The sequence below is a fragment of the Triturus cristatus genome, chromosome 1_2, assembly GCF_964204655.1.
Source record: "Triturus cristatus chromosome 1_2, aTriCri1.1, whole genome shotgun sequence".
Taxonomy (NCBI): domain Eukaryota; kingdom Metazoa; phylum Chordata; class Amphibia; order Caudata; family Salamandridae; genus Triturus; species Triturus cristatus.
The window spans coordinates 1,187,918,844-1,187,939,924 of record NC_140580.1 but is presented as its reverse complement, the minus strand read 5'-3'; the positions used below and the strand labels follow the sequence as shown (position 1 = coordinate 1,187,939,924).

Sequence of the window (21,081 nt, the reverse complement as noted above, 5' to 3'; positions counted from 1 at the left end):
CTTGTGTACGGTGTAATGCAACTGAAGCACCCCACACATATGTATTCACTCCTTTCCATTATAGCATGTTCCCTCTGCCTCCTTTATGTATGGTGTAATGCAACTGAGGCACCCCACTCATATGTATCCACTCCTCCCTGTTGTGGCATGTTCCCCCTGCCTCGCTTGTGTATGGTATAATGCAACTGAAACGCTCCACACATATGTATTCACTCCTTCCAGTTATGGCATGTTCCCTCTGCCTCCTTCATGTATGGTGTAATGCAACTAAAGCACCCCACACATATGTATTAACTGCTCCCTGTTGTGGCATGTTCCCTCTGCCTCCCTTGTGTATGGTATAATGTAACTGAGGCACCCCACACATATGTATACACTGCTCCCCATTGTAGCGTGTTCCCTCTGCCTTCTTCATGTATGGTGTAATGCAACTAAAGCACCCCACACATATGTATCCACTCCTCCCTGTTGTGGCATGTTCCCTCTGTCTCTCTTGTGTACGGTGTAATGCAACTGAAGCACCCCACACATATGTATGCACTGCTCCCCATTGTAGTGTGTTCTCTGTGCCTCCTTCATGTATGGTGTAATGCAACTGAAGCACCCCACACGTATGTATCCACTCCTCCCTGTTGTCGCATGTTCCCTCTGCCTCTCTTGGGTAGGGTGTAATGCAACTGAAACACCCCACGCATATGTATTCACTCTTTCCCGTTATGGCATGTTCCCTCTGCCTCCCCTGTGTATGGTGTAATACAACTGAAGCACTCCATGCATATGTGTTCACTCCTTCCTGATGTAGCATGTTCCCTCTGCCTCTCGTGTACGGTATAATGCAACTGAAGCACCCTACACATATGTATTCCCTCCTTCCTGTTATGGCGTGTTCACTCTGCCGCCTTCATGTACGGTGTAATGCAACTGAAGCACTCGACGCATATGTATTCACTCATTCCTGTTATGGCATGTTCCCTCTGCCTCTCTTGTGTACGGTGTAATGCAACTGAAGCACCCCACACATATGTATCCATTGCTCCCTGCTGTGGCATGTTCCCTCTGCCTCTCTTGTGCACGGTGTAATGCAACTGAAGCACCCCACGCATATGTATTCACTCCTCCCAGTTGTGGCATGTTCCCTCTTCTTCCTTCATGTATTGTATGGTGTAATGGAACGGAAGCATCCCACACATATGTATGCACTGCTCCCCATTGTGGCCTGTTCTCTCTGCCTTACTTGTTTATGGTAGAATGCAACTGAAGCACCCCACACATATGTATCCATTCCTCCCTGCTGTGGCATGTTCCCTCTGCCACCCTTGTGTACGGTGTAATGCAACTGAAGCACCCCACTCATATGTATCCACTCCTCCCTGCTATGGCATGTTCCCTCTGCCTCCTTCATGTATGTTGTAATGCAACTGAAGCACCCCACACATATGTATGCACTGCTCCCCGTTTTAGTGTGTACTCTCTTCCTCCTTCATGTATGGTGTAATGCAACTGAAACACTCCACGCATATGTATTCACTCTTTCCCGTCAGGGCATGTTCCCTCTGCCTTCCCTGCTGAATGGTGTAATGCAACTGAAGCACTCCACTCATATGTATTCACTCCTTCCCGTTATGGCATGTTCCCTCTGCCTTCCTTGTGTACGGATAATGCAACTGAATCACCCCACGCATATGTATTCACCCCTTCCCGTTATGGCATGTTCCCTCTGCCTCCCTTGTGTATGGTGTAATGCAACTGAAACACTCCACACATATGTATTCACTCCTTCCCGTTATGGCACGTTCCCTCTGCCTCCCTTGTGTACGGTATAATGCAACTAAAGCACTCCATGCATATGTATTCACTTCTTCCCGTTGTGGTATGTTCCCTCTGCCTCTCGTGTACAGTATAATGCAACTGAAGCACCCTACGCATATGTATTCCCTCTTTCCTGTTATGGCGTGTTCACTCTGCTGCCTTCATGTACGGTGTAATGCAACGGAAGCACCCTACACATATGTATTCACTCCTCCCTGTTGTGGCATGTTCCCTCTGCCTATCTCGTGTACAGTGTAATGCAACTGAAGCCCCCACGCATATGTATCCACTGCTCTCTGTTGTGGCATGTTCCTTCTGCCTCCTTCATGTATGGTGTAATGCAACTGTAGCACTCCACACATCTCTATTTGATGCAGCGGAGTTTATCAACTCTATACATACTTATACACAACACTCATTTTGGGCCCATATACATTCATACACTCAATGAGCTAGCAAATATCCCTTAGTCATCAATTATTTACCCTTGGAAACCTTTTACACCAGTACTCTTACCATTCCTGTCTCCTGAGTAAATGTACTTTCGAAAGATCTAGTAGTAGATTAGAATAGGGAGGAAATTATAATGGTGTAACAATACATTCAAATTTTTTTCAAAGAACCACAGACTCAGTAGGAGTTTTAAAAGTTTATCTGAATTAATAATTTTTGTGAGTCATGTCAGAATACAAGTAAATACACCAAATCAAATTCTCCAGCAGGAAAAATAGTACAGTTAGCTTATAATTCAATTCCCATTAATTAAATTCTTGTGATGACAGTACCTGAGGAGAGAAAGAATAGAGAGCAAATACTGAGCATTAACCCCACAGTTATATTTACCTAGAATGGTGTGAGGACCTAGACATCAGAGTGACAAGGATTCAGGACAGGTTCAGGACCGGGAAGGTGACCTCTTCTAGTGTAACGCCAGTGTTACACCCCTCTCTGGTGCTACTCTCTCCGGCTCGGGCTCGTCCGGACCCCTTCCTAGATGTGCCTCCTCGGTTGTTCTGCGAATTTTCACTTGTGTTGAATTCTTCAGTCAGATTGCAGTAAAATCGGGCAGCATCTCAGCATAGTATCGGCATCTCGTGGGTCAAGTGTGTCTAACTATCTATAACTTACCTCTGTTATACCAATTCAAATGTATGATCCACCCCCAAATGTTTCAAGTCCATGTACACCCGCAATTTGATTGGGTCAAGCAGTGGGGTGAGGACATCACACCATACTAAGTGCAATAATTTTCTTTAGTTCAATTGCCTAGCTCCCCACCCCTTAATTTTAATACCCACAAGCTTTATTCCCACAAGCATTTCATATGTGGATCGATAAATCTGTAATACAATGTTTCATCTTCTTCCTCTCGTAGGGTCAGAAGTTGTCCTTCCCATGTCCTTGCTAGGCTTAGGGTTTGGCACCCATTCAATGATCTCATTGGTCTCAGGACAAGCAGATGTCACGCATGCCTAGTTGCCACAAGGAAACAGAGACGTTGTCACCATCCAATGCCCAAATATGAGCTATTAATAAAATCAGAGAAGAACGTGTTAGAGTACAAAATTAAATGAATTCACTGTATACCACTTACTTCTCCTCTAACCCCTTTTACTTAATAAATCTTTTGCATTAATGGTTTAGTAAAACTTGCATAGGTTAGTTTCAGCACAGCATGTGCATTAGTGCGAGGGTTTCGAGCAGCCATATTAAAAGCTATTGCGCAGCTGCAAAGATTTCCCCCCAAGCGACAGAAAACGTCATGCCACGTAGATGTGGTAGACGCATGCGCAGAAGATTTCCCGCGTATCAGATGCCAACTTTAGCATTCTCTCATTTCGATTTCTTCCAATCTTTTATTCCTTCCTTTATCTTTCTGAAATTGTGATCCTTTCATTCTTTTGTAGATATATCCCTTCAATTCTTCAAGTCGTATTTCTTCAAATTTTCTTTTCTTACATTTCTCATTCACTTCGTACCTTTTTCTTTTTCCACTGCATTTGCGGCAACACATTATCATCAAAACTAATAAAGTTATACCCATGATTGGCAATAATATTTGACCTAAGATACTCTTACCTGTGTTAGAAAACCAACTACTGATAGTGGAAAAACTATTGGTTATTTTCTTCTATACACCGTCAACCTCCAGTGGTTTCAGTTCCTCTTCCAAATGTGTCATATTTTTAATATATCTTCCAATCTCTACACTTTTCTCAGGTATATACGTGCAACAATGTTGCACTTTCAATATTTTACAGACTCCTCCCTCTTTTGCTAATAAGATATCAAGGGCAAGTCGATTTTGCAAAACCATAGATCTAACAGCAACTAATTCTGTATTAATCAGTAAAAATCCTCCAGCAGTGTCAGTAGATAACCAATCAACTACTTTTGACAATTGACAGATGTTTCAAGAATTCAGCAGAACCTCCACTGAAGTTATCAATGCCCCAAATATATCACCTACTATTTCCGAAAAACTAGCTCTTTTATGTCGGGTAGTCCATTACTGCCATTATTGTTTCCAGTGATTCTTTTAACATGATAAACTTCAGGGAATACTATTCCGAAATAGCAACTCCCGTACCAGTGATCAGGCAATCTAAAATAGGCTTTATTTCCACAAATATAATAAATTCCAGGAAATACTGGATCAGTTCCTCCTTTTAGTCCCCAACCCCCAATTACTAAGAAGTTATGTTCACATTCACTGGAACCAATAAATACATTGTTATATTCTGTTTTAAGCCTATGTAGACAGATTTTCCCTTTCTTTTCAAAATCCAGAGACATAGCAGCATGAGTCTGGCCAGTTACTAAAAGGTCTTCCCTTTCAGCCCATTTAGGTATCTGAGGTTTCGGTTCTGAGGCCCTCCTTTGGAAATCCTGTCTCCTTTGTTCTACTAAGTTAAAAAATATTTTTTCTTCTTCATGCAATTTACATGTTATGTTGCGTTTATGTGCATCAGCTATATCTATTGTCTTCATTGTTAGGAAATATTCTCCCATGAATTGTGAGTCTCTGGTACTAAGGACAGGGTTCATGCTCTTTCGCATAGGGACTTCTGAAAATATTACATCTACATTTGAATAATAATACTGCAGTTTTCCAGTTCTATAAAACAAACTAGCCAATACACTACATGAAATACCATATGTCAATGGTAAATGATGATAAGTTACCCATTTAGCTACTGAGTTTGGCAATTGCATACAAACGTAACAATCACTAACTTCCATAGTTTCTACATAATGTACTAAGAGATTTGCAAATACATTTAAATCAGTTACATTCTTATCTACAGTGTGATGTAAATCTAACTCATCTGGTGTTTCTAAGTTTACTCTATCTCCTTTAATGTTTGCTACCTCCGTATGTGCATTAGTACTATTCTGTTTGTCAGTAACCATCAAATAGGGATTAGCTATCGCTAATGTTACCCATATTATGAGGACTAATATTAAACTACATATACAGATCCTACAACACTTCTTTATACAACTTTGTTTTGGTTTTCCAGTAACTTTATTATCAGACATTTTTGGACAAGAAGATTGCCTCTTCTTTAATTCAGAACTTGGTATGAGATAACACCTTAAGCGTCTTCTCTCTTTCAAGTCGGTCTTACTTCTTCCTCAATTTGTTCAACAATCAGCTCTTCATTACTTTCTTCATTTAATATGAGGTTTTCAAAGTCTTCAAGAATAACATATGTCCACTCAGTACCCTTGAACTTGTTATTCAATGTCTTCAATCTTTGACTCCTTCTCTTTGGTATTACTTTGGAAGGTCCAGATTGACTGGTTACTTCGTTTACTTGATCAGGTTCTTCACTAATTGTCTTAAGACGGTATCTCAGTCTCTTGATAATCCTTGGCCAATTATCACCCTTTCGACTTTTCTTAAATTTCACTGCACTTCCAGGTTCTTCAAGACTTCTTTTATTATTTTCCTTAGATTTCGGCACAGCTTGATCAGCTTCGTCTTCAGATTTCCTCTCTATCTGACCTCGTCCAGGGCTTATGGTTTTGGCCTGTTCTGCCTGGATGGGTTCATCTACCTCAATCTGACCCTGTTCAGGATTAGTGATGTCTGGTTTTTCTTCTGTATCCTGAACTTGTGTTTCTATGCCTATCTGGTCCTGTTCAGGTCTTTTTACCTCTTTACCTTCTTCTGCCTGAACGGTTTCTCTAGAACCTATCTGTCCCTCCTCAGACTCAGGAATGGCGCTTTGGGTTTCTTCTGTCTGAGTATATTGTTCTCTCCGTAACTGTTCCTGCTCAGGCTCCCTAATAGTCGTTTCCCTACTCTCCTGAGTGAGTACTTCTACACCTGTCTGGTCCTCACTCTTTTCCTGTCTGTCTAACTGTGTTTGACTCCTAGTTCTTATAAGTACTTCAGGTATGTCCACCACTGGGATCCAGTCCTTCTGATAAGTGCTCGGTTGTTCTTGGACAGCTACTTCAGGATCTTCTATAGGAAGTTCTTCAGCTGCACAACCTTCAGCACCACCGATTTCTTGTTTCAATTGAAACTCTTCTTCTTCAGGAGCTGGTACCCTTTTGGTATGGCTTCCATGGATCCAATTAGGCAATCCTGCACACTTTACAGCTGTGGAAGTAGTCAGTATAACTTGATGCGGTTTGTCCCACCTTGGGGCCAGGCACGATTCTCGAGTGTGATTCTTCACAACTACCCAGTCACCAGGATTCAAATCATGCGATTGGCTGTCTGTTGAAAGCATCTTCCCCAACCTGATGAGAAATAGAACGCACTCAGTCTGCCAACTCTTTGCAATACTCCAAAACCAAGTCATCAGTTATATTCGACAGCTTGTGTCCTGGTACACAGGCTTGTCTCATGGCTCTTCCCATGAGTATTTCATGGGGACTCAATCCAGTATTTTTGTCTGGAATACTTCTGAGTCCCATCAGAACCAGTGGTAAAGCATTAGGCCATTCCAGTGTGGTGGATGCACACACCTTTCCGAGTCTTGACTTGATCGTGCCATTTAATTGTTCTACTACCCCAGAAGCCTCTGGATGGTAAGTGCAGTGCAATGTTTGTTCTACTTTGAATGCTTGACAAATTGGTCAAATTATTTCATTATTAAAATGAGATCCTCTATCTGATTCAATCGTTACTGGATAAACCAAATCTAGCGATGAGTTCTCTTAATAAAAGTTTGGCCAATGTCAAGCTGTCATTTCTTCGGGTCGGGTATGCTTCCACCCACTTTGAAAATAAACAAACTATGACAAGTACATATTTCAACCCTCGACAAGCAGGCAGTTAAATGAAATCTAATTGAAGTCTTACAAAAGGACCCTCTTCCTTCCCAATCTTTCCCATGCAGACCACAGTTTTCCTGCCAGGATTCATTTGTTGACATATTAAACATCTTTGGCAAAGACTTTCTACTACATTCCTGAACCTTGCGTTAAACCAATCTTGTCTGAAAAGTCGAATCATTGCATCTCTGCCCACATGTGTGTCTCCATGGTACATTCTAGCCATTGGCGCAAGCATAAAGTCTGGCATCACTGGCCTGCCATCATAACAAACCCACAGACCATCTTCTGCTCTTCTCTGACATCCTATTTTCACCCACTTTTCCATTTCTCTCATGTCTTCTGCATCCTGCAGATCTTTCACCTCCTCCCAGGTTCCCACTCCTGCAAGTAGCATAAGTTGGCGGCTGATTCCACATGTTTCGATTTGCTTGTTTAGGGCAATTGTATGCCTCGCAAAGTGTTGGGCAACCTGGTCAGCATATCTGTTACCAGCTGTCACATAGTCATCTCCTGACTGGTGAGCAGCACACTTAACCACGGCCACCTCTTTTGGTAATTGAATTGCCTCAAGTAATTCTTTCACGAAAATTCAATTTTTGATGGGAGTTCCTGAAGAAGTCAGAATATTCCTTTGCATCCAAATCATGCACAACCCCATAACCATATTGATTGTCAGGGAATATGGTTACTCTCTAATTGTTCCCAATTTTGCATGTTTTAATTAAAGCAATTAATTCAGCTACTTGTGCAGATCTGACTTCTGGTAAATAGGATCCTTCGACTATTCCAGTTAATGTACGTACAGCGCAAGCAGCATTCAATCCTCCCTCCTCGTGTCGCATGCATGAGCCGTCCACAAATAGCTCATGCTCAGCGTTTTTCAAAGATTCCTCTTGTATGTCAGGACGTGGTTTCGTGCTAAGTTCAGTCACGTCAAGACATTCATGCTCAATCTCATCTCTCACTTCTTCTTCATAAGGATCGGGTAGTAAAGTGGCTGGATTGAGAACAGTACACCTCACTATAGTCACGTTTTCAGCCCCCAGTATTATTCTTTCATATTTTGTCAGCCTACTGGGAGTAAGATACTGCTTTCGGGTTCTGGTCAGTGAAATCACCACTGCATGAGGAACGTACACCTTGACAGGGTGTCCCATCACAATTGACTCACTCTGTTCTATGCTTACACAAGTTGCGCCTACAGCTTTCAGGCAACCTGGTAATGCACAGGCCACAGGATCTATGGTAGCAGAAAAATATGCCACTGGTCTTCTCATCAATCCATGTCTCTGTCAGACCTGAAAGTGCACAACTACCCCGCTCATAGCAGAATAATGCAAATTCTTTTGAATAGTCTGGCATTCCTAAAGCAGGTGCTTCACACAAACAACCTCGCAACTTTCTAAAAGATCCCATGCTTTCCTCATCCCATTCTATAGGATCTTTCGCTCCCTTTCTGGCCATCTGTATCAGGGGTTTAGCTAGTAAAGCAAATCCTACAATCCATTGCCTACAATATCCTACAACTCCAAGGAACATTCTTATTTCTTTTCGGGTCTGTGGCAACTGCCTTTGTCTGATTATTCTGATTCTTTCAGAGGTCACTCTTCTAATTCCTCTCTCTATTTGATGTCCCAAATATTTAACTGAATTTCTGAAGAACTGAAGTTTCTCAGGGGACACTTTATGCCCACCTTTTGCCAAATGATTTAGCAATGCAATTGAATCAGTAACACAGTCATCTTGTGTATTTGACGCCACCAATAGGTTGTCAATATATTGCACCAAGACTGACTCTCTGGGCAATACAAGAGAAGCAAGGCTTCTTTTGAGAATCTGATTAAAGATTGAAGGATTTTCAGTGTACCCTTAAGGCACACGATTCCACACGTAAACATGCTCTTCAAATTTGAACAAAAATAAAAACTTGCTATCTAAATGCAATAGAATAAAAAAGAGTGCATGACATAAATCGATTACTGTGAACCAACCCGCTTTCCATGGTATCTTATAAAGAATCACAACTGGGTTGGGCACTACTGGACAGCATGGTACAAGAATCTTATTAATTTTCCTAAGATCTTGAACCACCCTATACTTTCCGTTAGGTTACTTAATGCCAATTATAGGTGAGTTACAAGGGCTAGCCTACTCATTATTTCTTTCAGGATACCTTGTTTGACCAATCGCTCAATCTCTGCTGCAACACCTGCTTTTACTTCTGGGCTCATTTTGTATTGTCTGGTATTCGGATAAACAGCACCTTCTTTCACTGTCACTTTTACGGGATCTATATTTGCCATTCATCCTATTTCTTTTTCAGTAAAATCCCATATCTCTGCATTTACAGTCAGTTTGACTCCGGCAGGTAATTCATCTTTGGTTATCATTGAATACAATTCATTTACTTCTGTTCCTTGTTTAGCTAACATGACCTTGTAAACTCCATCTTCATCTGGGGTTTGTATTGCAACACCACCCGGTGTGCAAAATATAGTGCAATTCATTTTGCACAGTAAGTCCCTTCCAAGCAAGTGTACACGGCTTGAATTGCAGACGGTGAATTTATGCATTTCTTTAAAATTTCCAATTCGCGTCTCCATTGGTTCTGTGATCGGGGTTCTAATCCTTTTTTTTTAAACACCTACGACTTGGCTGTCTTCACTCGAGAGGAGCAGGTTAGGAATGTCTGCTGTTCTCACAGTAGACCTGGTAGCACCAGTATCCAAAAAGAAAGTGATATCATTTCCTTCTACTTTACCTTCTACGTATGGACCTGACTGATCTACTGGTAGAGATGCGCCAAGTACGCATTCTCCTTCCTCTCCCTCAGGCACCGTCATTACTGCTCATAATCAATTAGGGGGTCCTGCAAAAGACACTGTGATGTTACAAAATGTTTCTTACCACTTCTTTCTGGAAATCCTGCGTCCACACTGTACTTGGCTTGACTCACAAAATTTGATTTAGGGGCAGGTGGCAATTGACTCTGTAGATCTATACTCTGTTGCTGATGACTCATTAACACCTCATTCTGCGTCTGTGGATTAAAATTTTCATTCGGGCCATTATTAACTTGTATAGCTTTACACTCTTTCTTCCAATGCCCCAACTTTCCGCACCCATGACAGGGACATTTTTTCTTTGCCTCTTCCCGATTCAAATTCCCAGTGGTTTTCCCTCATTATTGTCACCATGACCTTGTGCTCTTCCTTGATTTTCTGACTCTTTATTTAATTGAAGTTCTTGCTGTTCAGGAAATTTTACCTGAGCCCACATTACTTTTTCTTCTAAAGCTTTTCGTTTGTTGTCAATTTCATCCCCACAATGTTTGCATATTTTAAAATTTCATCAATGGGCTTTGATTGCCAACACAGCATGTGCTGCTTAATCATTTGAGATATATCTAATCTCAGCCCGGTCACAAATCGATACAAAAAATGAGTCATGTCCTTGTTTTCTAAACTTTCAAACCCACTATACTGTTTGAACACCTGTAAAAGTCGTTCGTAGTAGGCATGTACCGACTCATTTCTCTCTTGGGTTGTCCTGTCTATTTTTACCCAATCAGTTTCTTTCGGGGGAATTTTACTCTTCAGAAAAGTGATTACTTGATGATATTTTTTCATTTAATCTTCTGACGGGGTTCCTGTCTTTGAATCTCTTGGATACTCCTCACTAGGCCAATCTATAGTAATCTTACACTCTGTCCACAAATCTGCAGGTACTACTATGTCAAACAGACCATCCAGATCCTTTAACAGAACCTTTGAAACTTTCACAAACCTCTCAACTTGTCTGTACCACTCCACCGGTTTCTCTCTCAATTTTGAGAAATCATTTGTAAATGACAAAATGTCCTGTCTAGTCCATGGTACTTCCCTCATTAGATACAACCTCTCAGCCTTTTCTGTTTCTCTCATGGCATATTCAGATGTCGTTCAATGGACCTGTGCTTCTTCCTTTTTCTTTGCTCACCTAACTTTCCATCTTTCAAGATCCCCCCATTTTTGTAGCAGAAATAACTCCCTGATCTGCAACTTTCTTCCAGACACATTCATGTTTTCCAAATCCTTATCAGAAAATTCTGCTCTATATGGTTTTTGCAACACTTTTGATTTCCCTATGTCAATTCCCATTTCCGATGTCAAATTGGTCAGTTTTTCATGGAATGCCTTTGTATTTCGTGTAATGCTTCTACAAATAAACAGTAATTCTTCCTCACTATATGTGTTTAATCTGTCTAGACCCACATTTCCAGCAACCATTTCTTCCAATTCTACTCTCAATTTGAAAATGTCCAATAATTTTGGCTGTAACTTTTTTTTCTCTATTTCTTGAGACCATCTCTCTATATCTTCTGGGGTTACTATTGTGGACCTTCTAGTTCCTGATGATGTTTCTAATCTAACTTCCTTCGAACAACTGGGCAAATTTCTCTTCGGGGTTTCCATCATCGGCTCTCTTATGGGCAAATTCATTAATGATATTACTAATTCAAATTCAACTTGCTTGGTCATCTACTATCATCTTTTCTTTTCTAGGTTCTATGCTTGGGGTAGGCATTACAGGAATTTTAGAACAGTTGGACTTTTCACCATATAATGGGACTACTGGACCTATGGTTACTAGTATGGTCAATGCATCAGGATGTATATATTCATCTGGGTTATTTTCTGTATCAGTTCATCTTTATTCTTATTTAGTGCTTCCCTTTCCTATTCTTGAAGTACCCTGTCTGTGGTGTCATTTACTATCTGTGGAACCAATGGTGTTCCTATCATCGGGGCACTAGGGGTCATTCTATTGAATCCATCATTATAAGGTGGAGGACTTTTCATCAATACGTCCTCTAAATACCTTTCTTCTGCTTCTCCGCTATCTATCATGGTTAAGTGCTTGGTTTTATCTGTACATTTACCTCCCGTCTGCGCTTCTGATGTTAACACAGGATATAACCCTTCTGCCACCATGGCCTGTCTTCATTGTTTCATTTGATTATCGCTAGTCTCTCGGGGAAATTTGGGATAATTTTTGCTTAATGTCCTGTTACTTCTTGGTCTATCACGTTCAAAGTCTTCCATTTCCCATTCTTCTAAAGCCTCATACTGTGTCAATCTGGGTCTGGGTTCTAATTCATTCATCCGTGTTCTTAAATTGTACAGTATTCTTCCATTAAAATTTCCGTACTCACAAAATGCTAATATTCCATCATCTTTTGTGTATTCTACCCAATTTTCTAACCATACACAGGTATGATAGCCTCTCTCCACCATCATGTATGATGCAGGCGTATTTGGAGGAGGAATAAGAATCCCTTCTCTACTCTAAATGGGCTTGTCCTTTTTAAAATAATTCTTAACCTTTTGTATAAATGACATTTTTCTCTTTTCTTCGTACCCTGCGTGCTTATGCTTGTTAAGGTACTGTTCATAAGCAAACCCTATAAATCTTTTGTCTGGACGAGTCCCTGTTAATGTTGGATCGTACATGCAAGCTCCACTATCTATTATTATTCTTGGGATTTCTACTTTGTCAACCAATCAGACGCTTGCTTTAATTCTAAAAATTCTCCAATACCAGTGCGTTTTCTATTCTGAAGACCAATCAACTTCTACTCTGTTTGCTCGCTAAGCCAACACTTGCGCGGCTTTTTCTGTGACGTCAGTATCACTCCTTACTACTGACCACTCCTTTACAATTTCCCATCAACTACAAACCCGCTGTTTCAACCAATCCCAGAGCGGCTCTCAGTGACGTCAGTGCAGCACCCTCAACTGACCCCTCCTTTACAAGGTAATGCAAAAAACTTATTTCTCTCACAAAATTTTACAAAATTTTCATTATTTACCAAAGTATAAACATTCGCTATTGTGTCAGACCCACTAATTCAAAGAATAGTAAGATTTCTTTCACTTACGAATAAAACCCTCCCGCTTACTCTTCACAAACCACTAGTAAAACCTTTTCCACTTACTCTTTACACAAGCATTAGAGAACCTGCTACTCCTTCAGTATTACCCTTTCTAGGTTATATAATACCAAAATTTCACCAGCGAACTCCTCGCTATCACTTACTCTCACTTGCATACAAGAAATTATTCCCTAACGTAGTGCTTCTAGTCCTGCGTAACTTTCAGCACTTTCTCGATCCAGACCAATAACCTCACTGCAGTGTGGCTTCCATCTACCACCCACTATTCAATATTCCTGGGAATTTCCAGACAACATAAACCAATACATAACGGGTTTTGGTTAAAATATAAATCAATAATTCAAAATTTCAAATACAATCCTCACCTAACTAACTATACTAACCATCCTCTGCTACCAAGAAAAACTGATGCAGCGGAGTTTACCAACTCTATACATACATACATACAACACTCATTTTGGGTCCATATACATTCATACACTCAATGAGCTAGCACATATCCGCTGGTCATCAATTTTTATTTACCCTAGGAAACCTTTTACACCAGTAATCTTACCATTCCTGTCTCTTGAGTAAATGTACTTTTGAAAGATCTAGTAGTAGATTAGAATAGGGAGGAAATGATAATGGTGTAACAATACATTCAATTTGTATTCAAAGAACCACAGACTCAGTAGGAGTTTTAAAAGTGTATCTGAATTAATAATTTTTGTGAGTCATGTCAGAATACAAGTAAATACACCAAATCAAATTCTCCAGCAGGAAAAATAGTAAAATTAGCTTATAATTCAATTCCCATTAATTACATTCTTGTGATGACAGTACCTGAGGAGAGAAAGAATAGAGAGCAAATACTGAGCATTAACCCCAGAGTTATATTTACCTAGAATGGTGTGAGGACCTAGACATCAGAGTGACAAGGATTCAGGACAGGTTCAGGACCGGGAAGGTGACCTCTTCTAATGTAATGCCAGCGTTACACCCCTCTCTGGTGCTACTTTCTCTGGCTCGGGCTCGTCCTGACCCCTTCCTAGATGTGCCTCCTCGGTTGTTCTGTGAATTTTCACTAGTGTTGGATTCTTCAGTCAGATTGCAGTAAAATCGGGCAGCATCTCAGCATAGCATCGGCATCTCATGGGTCAAGTGTGTCTAACTATCTAGAACTTACCTCTGTTATACCAATTCAAATGTATGATCCACCCCCAAATGTTTCAATTCCATGTACACCCGCAATTTGATTGGGCCAAGCAGTGGGGTGAGGACATCACACCATACTAAGTGCAATAATTTTCTTTAGTTCTATTGTCTAGTTCCCCGCCCCTTAATTTTAATACCCACAAGCTTTATTCCCACAAGCATTTCATATGCAGATAGATAAATCTGTAATAGAATATTTCATCTTCTTCCTCTCGTAGGGTCAGAAGTTGTTCTTCCCATGTCCTTGCTGGGCTTAGGGTTTGGCAGCCATTCAATGATTGCATTGGTCTCAGGACAAGCAGATGTCACGCATGCGTAGATGCCACATGGAAACAGAGTCGTGGTCACCATCCAAGGCCCAAATATGAGCTATTAATAAAATCAGAGAAGAACGTGTTAGAATACAAAATTAAATGAATTCACTGTATACCACTTACTTCTACTCTAACCCGTTTTACTTAATAAATCTTTTGCATTAATGGTTTAGTAAAACTTGCATAGGTTAGTTTAAGCACAGCATGTGCATTAGTGCGAGGGTTTTGAGCAGCCATATTAAAAGCTATTGCACAGCTGCAAAGATTTCCCCCCAAGCGACAGAAAACGTCATACCACTTAGATGTGGTAGACGCATGCGCATAAGTGTTCCCGCGTTTTTGGTGGCCATTTTTAGGACACTCGGGTTATTCATGCACTTAGAAAAGCTTCCCCTAGACACGATATGTAGAATGTGGTGCAAAATTAGTTCTTACAGACAGGTTGGTTATAATGTTACAGGTTATTCAAGAGGATTGCATACGAGCAAGATTCTTTTTATATGAAACCTTGCTCCATCATATCCACACCTCCCTGTTGTGGCATGTTTCCTCTGCCTCCTTCATGTATTGTGTAATGCAACTGAAGCACCCCACACATATGTATCTACTCTCCCTGTTGTGGCATGCTCCCTCTGCCTCCCTTGTATATGGTATAATGTAACTGAAGCACCCCACACATATTTATCCACTCCTCCCTTTTGTGGCCTGTTCCCTCTGCCTCCTTCATGTATGGTGTAATGCAACTAAAACACCCCACACATATGTATTAACTGGTCCCTGTTGTGGCATGTTCCCTCTGCCTCCCTTGTGTATGGTATAATGCAACTGAAACTCCCCACATATATGTATCCAATGCTCCCTGCTGTGACATGTTCCCTCTGCCTCCCTTGTATATGGTATAATGCAACTGAAACTCCCCACATATATGTATCCAATGCTCCCTGCTGTGGCATGTTCCCTCTGCCTTCCTTGTGTACGGTGTAATGCAACTGAAGCACCCCACACATATGTATCCACTCCTCCCTGTTGTGGCATGTTCTCTCTGCCTCTCTTGTGTACGGTGTAATGCAACTGAAGCACCCCACACATACGTATTCACTCCTTTCCGTTATAGCATGTTCCCTCCTCCTCCTTTATGTATGGTGTATGGCAACTGAAGCACCGCACACATATGTATACACTGCTCCCCATTGTAGTGTGTTCCCTCTACCTCCTTCATTTATGGTGTAATACAACTAAAGCACCCCATACATATGTATGCACTTCTTCCATTGTAGTGTGTTCGCTCTGCCATCTTCATGTATGGTGTAATGCAACTGAAGCACCCTACACATATGTATCCACTCCTCCCTGTTGTGGCATGTTCCCTCTGCCTCTCTTGTGTACGGTGTAATGCAACTGAAGCACCCCACACATATGCATCCACTGCTCCCCCATTGTTGCATGTTCTCTCTTCCTCACTTATGTACAGTGTAATGCAACTGAAGAACCCACATATATGTATTCACTCCTCCAAATTGTGGCATGTTCCTTGTGCCTCTCTTGTCTACCGTTCCCACCCACTCCCTCCACTGCATTTGTTGGGAGGATTGCCCTCTGCTTCGCTTGTGTTAGGGGGCCTTCTCAGTCCCCTACACTTGCTGTGTTTTGGGGTGCCCTCTCCTCTCCTCCTTATTTTGAGCAAGCAATGCCCTTCTGTTCTTCCCGTTGAGCAATCACTTTTAGTTTTGGGGTGCCCACAGGCTCCCCATGCCATGTTTAGGTGTGTGCTTAAATACTTCATGCTTTCTTTAGTAGTACCCTTTTAGTCTATGTGCTTTGAGTTTAGGGGCGCAAACCTCATGCTTTGTTTTTAGTAGTGCCCTTTCAGTCTTTATACTTTAAGTTTAAGGGTGCAAACTGTATACTTTTTATTTAGCAGTACCTTTGCAGTCTTCGTGCTTTGTGTATAAGAGTGCAAAATGTATGCTTTGTGTTTAGTATTAGCCTTGCAGTCTTTGTGCTTTTAGTTTAGGGGTGCAAACTTCTTCTTTTGTGTTTATTAGTACCCTTACAGTCTTTCATGCTTTGTATTTAGTGGTACCCTTGCAGTCTTTGTTCTTTTAGTTTAGGGGTGCAAACCTCATGGTTTAGCTCCTTGAGAGATCTACTTAGGAGGCTTTAGATGGAGGCATATTGGTCTAATCCTGAAAGGCTTCTCTATTATCAAAGATAAGGGTAGAAGCGATTTACTGGGGAAGAATAATGGAGATAGAGATGGCCAGAGTGGCGGGTACTTTGACTCAGGATTTTATGAATTTTAAATCTGCTCCTGTTTATGAGGCAACACTTGATGAAATTGCCCCCGCTTTGGCACACACACTGTTTTTACAATTTCAATATAAGACTTTACCCACCAAACCGTTCTGTAACAAGGGGTGCTGAAATGTTTCCTCTGACGATATTTGTCCTTCTTGCAAAGCCAGCTCAGAATCTATAGCTCACTTGGTATTTTTCTGTCCCCACTATAAAACTCTGAGGGCCAAGAGGATTATCCCTTTGTTAAGACCAATTGGCCCTGGCCATTATCTTGAGGTACTGAGAATGTTATCTACCAACACACCTAGGCTAATAGTTTTTGGCTTGGCCAAATGCTGGCTTGCACTATGGATTAAATGTTCAAAATGTATCGTATGAATTTTGTATTTTCCCAAACTGTATTTTACCCTTGCATGCTCTCTGCTTTGTGTTTAGTAGTGCCCTTGCAGTGCTCGCGATTTGTGTTTATTAGTACCCTTGCAGTCTTTGTAGTCTGAGTTTAGGATCGCAAACATCATGCTTTCTGCTTAGCTTTGACTTCATTCTTCGATGCTTTGTGTTTCAGGAGTCCCCCTTTGGGTTATAGTTATTGGTCTTACTCCAAAGATCCATCGAGTTGGCGTTCCTGACTTCAAGTACATTGCAAATATTCATGGCAATGAGGTATGAGCAGAGGGAGCTGTGGTGCCGCATAGATAGTGCTGCATCCAGGAGTCCTAGACTCTGACTGCTATGCACTGAAGGGTCTGTTCTTTTATGTGTCTCACTGTGGCAGTTGGGGTTGTTGCCTTTATGTTTATGTCCATGTGTTTCTTTACAGCAGGTGTGATAGGTGCCCGTATGCTGCTGCCCATGTGTCTCTTTGTGGCAGGTGTGGTAGTTGCCTGTATGCTGCTCTCCATGTGTCTCTTTGCAACAGGTGTGGTAGTTGCCTGTATGCTGCTGTCCATGTATCTCTTTGTGGCAGGTGTGCTAGGTGCCTGTATGCTGCTGTCCATGTGTCTCTTTGCAGCAGGTGTGGTTGGTGCCTGTATGCTGCTGTCCATGTGTCTCTTTGTGGCATGTGTGGTTTATGCCTTTATGCTGCTGTCCAAGTGTCTCTTTGTGGCAGGTGTGGTAGGTGCTTGTATGCTGCTGTCCACATGTCTCTTTGTGGCAGGTGTGGTAGGGGCCTGTATGCTGCTGTCCATGTGTCTCTTTGTGGCTGGTGTGGTAATGCCTTTATGCCGCTGTCCATGTGTCTCATTGTGGCCGGTGTGGTAGGTGCCTGTATGCTGCTGTCCATGTGTCTCTTTGTGGCAGTTGTGGTAATGCTTGTATGCTGCTGTCCATATGTCTCATTGAAGCAGGTGTGGTTGGTGCCTGTATGCTGCTGTCCATGTGTCTCTTTGTGGCAGGTGTGGTTGGTGCCTTTATGTTTATGTCCATGTGTCTCTTTGTGGCAAGTGTGGTAGTTGCCTGTATGTTGCTGTCCATGTGTCTCTTTGTGGCAGGTGTGGTAGGTGCCTGTATGCTGCTGTGCATGTGTCTCTTTCTGGCAGGTGTGATAGGTGCCTGTATTCTGCTGTCCATGTGTCTCTTTGTGGCAAGTGTGGTAATGCCTGTATACTGCAGTCTATGTGTCTCTTTGTGCAAGGTGTGGTTGGTGCCTGTATGTTGCTGTCCATGTGTCTCTTTGTGGCAGGTGTGGTTGTTGTTCTGTATGGTGCTGTCCATGTGTCTCTTTGTGGCAGGTGTGGTTGTTGCCAGTATGGTGCTGTTCATGTGTCTCTTTGTGGCAGGTGCCTGTATGCTGCTGTCCATGTGTGTCTTTGTGGCAGGTGTGGTTGTTGTCTGTATGGTGCTGTCCACCTGTCTCTTTGTGGCAGGTGTGGTTGTTGCCAGTATGGTGCTGTTCATGTGTCTCTTTGTGGCAGGTGCCTGTATGCTGCTGTCCATGTGTGTCTTTGTGGCAGGTGTGGTAGGTGCCTGTATACTGCTGTCCATGTGTCTCTTTGTGGCAGGTGTGGTAGTTTGTAACAACAAGAGGAGGGACAATAGGGCTTTTTTCAGGTCCAGCATACGTGCCCAGGGCAATGTGTATAAAGATGGGTATGCCGTTCCTAAGGGTGAGGAGACATACAAGGTCAGTGAGTACTAGGTTCGATATGTAGGTTCAATAAGTGAATCCTATTATACAAAGTGAGAGGGGGAGACCCCTCTTCGGAACTGGAGCCCTCACACACCCACCAAGCTAGGTGTCATGCTTCATCATCTGGGCTTGCTCCTCGTCTGGCCGGCGCTGCAATGCCCGACGGGCTCCCATAAATGGGGCTCTTTGTCGGAGATCGTTTGATGCAGTGGGGGTGAGGGACCCAGTAGTGTAGATGTAGTGTAAGTGAGTTAAAACAGGTCAATTATTCCTTGAATTGTATTTATTCTGGTAGGTAAGTTGCCTGATTAAAAGTCAATAGAGTGGCGTAAAGCTAGGGGTTAAGTGCCTAGATGCCTACGTCCTACTCTCATTCGGTCGACATGTTTCTTGCCTCTGTTGTCAGTAAGATCATGGGCAATTCATCAGGACCAGGATATCAAATGCTATCTACACAAAAGAGGAGAGAGGAAAACCTACCTCCCACATCGTAATACAGTGGGCAATGTCCCACTGATGTCACGTAACCTAAGGGCCTAAATAGTATGGCCTCATCAATTTCCGGCAGAATTAAAGGGACACCAACAGTTAGTGTCCGGAAATCCAGAGATTGTGTGCTGGCTCACCTACCCTTGCTGCCGAAATCGGGTGCCTGTATGCTGCTGTGCATGTGTCTCTTTCTGGCAGGTGTGGTAGGTACCTGTATGCTGCTGTCCATGTGTCTCTTTCTGGCAAGTGTGGTAATGCCTATATACTGCTGTCTATGTGTCTCTTTGTGCAAGGTGTGGTTGGTGCCTGTATGTTGCTGTCCTTGTGTCTCTTTGTGGCAGGTGTGGTTGTTTTCTGTATGGTGCTGTCCATGTGTCTCTTTGTGGCAGGTGTGGTAGGTGCCTGTATGATGCTGCCCATGTGTCTCTTTGTGGCAGGTAAGGTAGGTGCTTGTATGCTGCTGTCCACATGTCTCTTTGTGGCAGGTGTGGTAGGGGCCTGTATGCTGCTGTCCATGTGTCTCTTTGTGGCTGGTGTGGTAATGCCTGTATGCTGCTGTCCATGTGTCTCTTTGTGGCCGGTGTGGTAGGTGCCTGTATGTTGCTGTCCATGTGTCTCTTTGTGGCAGTTGTGGTAATGCCTGTATGCTGCTGTCCATATGTCTCTTTGCAGCAGGTGTGGTTGGTGCCTGTATGCTGCTGTCCATGTGTCTCTTTGTGGCAGGTGTGGTTGGTGCCTTTATGTTTATGTCCATGTGTCTCTTTGTGGCAGGTGTGGTAGTTGCCTGTATGCTGCTGTCCATGTGTCTCCTTGTGGCAGGTGTGGTAGGTGCCTGTATGCTGCTGTGCATGTGTCTCTTTCTGGCAGGTGTGGTAGGTGTCTGTATGCGGCTGTCCATGTGTCTCTTTGTGGCAAGTGTGGTAATGCCTGTATACTGCAGTCTATGTGTCTCTTTGTGCAAGGTGTGGTTGGTGCCTGTATGTTGCTGTCCATGTGTCTCTTTGTGGCAGGTGTGGTTGTTGTCTGTATGGTGCTGTCCATGTGTCTCTTTGTGGCAGGTGTGGTAGGTGCCTGTATGATGCTGTCCATGTGTCTCTTTGTGGCAGGTGTGGTAATGCCTGTATGCTGCTGTCCACGTGTTTCTTTGTGGCAGGTGTGATAGGTGCCTGTATGCTGCTGTCCATGTGTCTCTTTGTGGCAGGTGTGGTTGTTGCCGGTATATTGCTGTTCATGTGTCTCTTTTTGGCAGGTGCCTGTATGCTGCTGTCCATGTGTGTCTTTGTGGCAGGTGTGGTAATGCCTGTATGCTGCTGTCCATGTGACTCTTTGTGGCAGGTGTGGTAGATGCCTGTATACTGCTGTCCATGTGTCTCTTTGTGGCAGGTGTGGTAGTTGCCTGTATGCTGCTGTCCATGTATCTCTTTGTGGCAGGTGTGGTTGGTGCCTTTATGTTTATGCCCATGTGTCTCTGAACAGCAGGTGTGGTAGGTGCCTGTATGCTGCTGTCCATGTGTCTCTTTGTGGCAGGTGTGGTAGTTGCTTGTATGCTGCTGTCCATGTGTCTCTTTGTGGCAGGTGTGGTAGGTGCCTGTATGCTGCTGTCCATGTGT

The 21,081-nt window shown here is 42.6% G+C and overlaps 1 protein-coding gene across 1 annotated transcript in view; it reads left to right on the top strand.

The window, feature by feature from the left end:
- Positions 1–21,081, top strand: part of LOC146868995 (carboxypeptidase M-like) — a 400,744-nt gene that overhangs the window by 127,752 nt on the left and 251,911 nt on the right. The window contains exon 3 of the mRNA XM_085624970.1: positions 17,417–17,514. Coding sequence (XP_085481096.1) covers positions 17,417–17,514 — 98 coding nt within the window. The remainder of the gene's footprint in view (positions 1–17,416; positions 17,515–21,081) is intronic.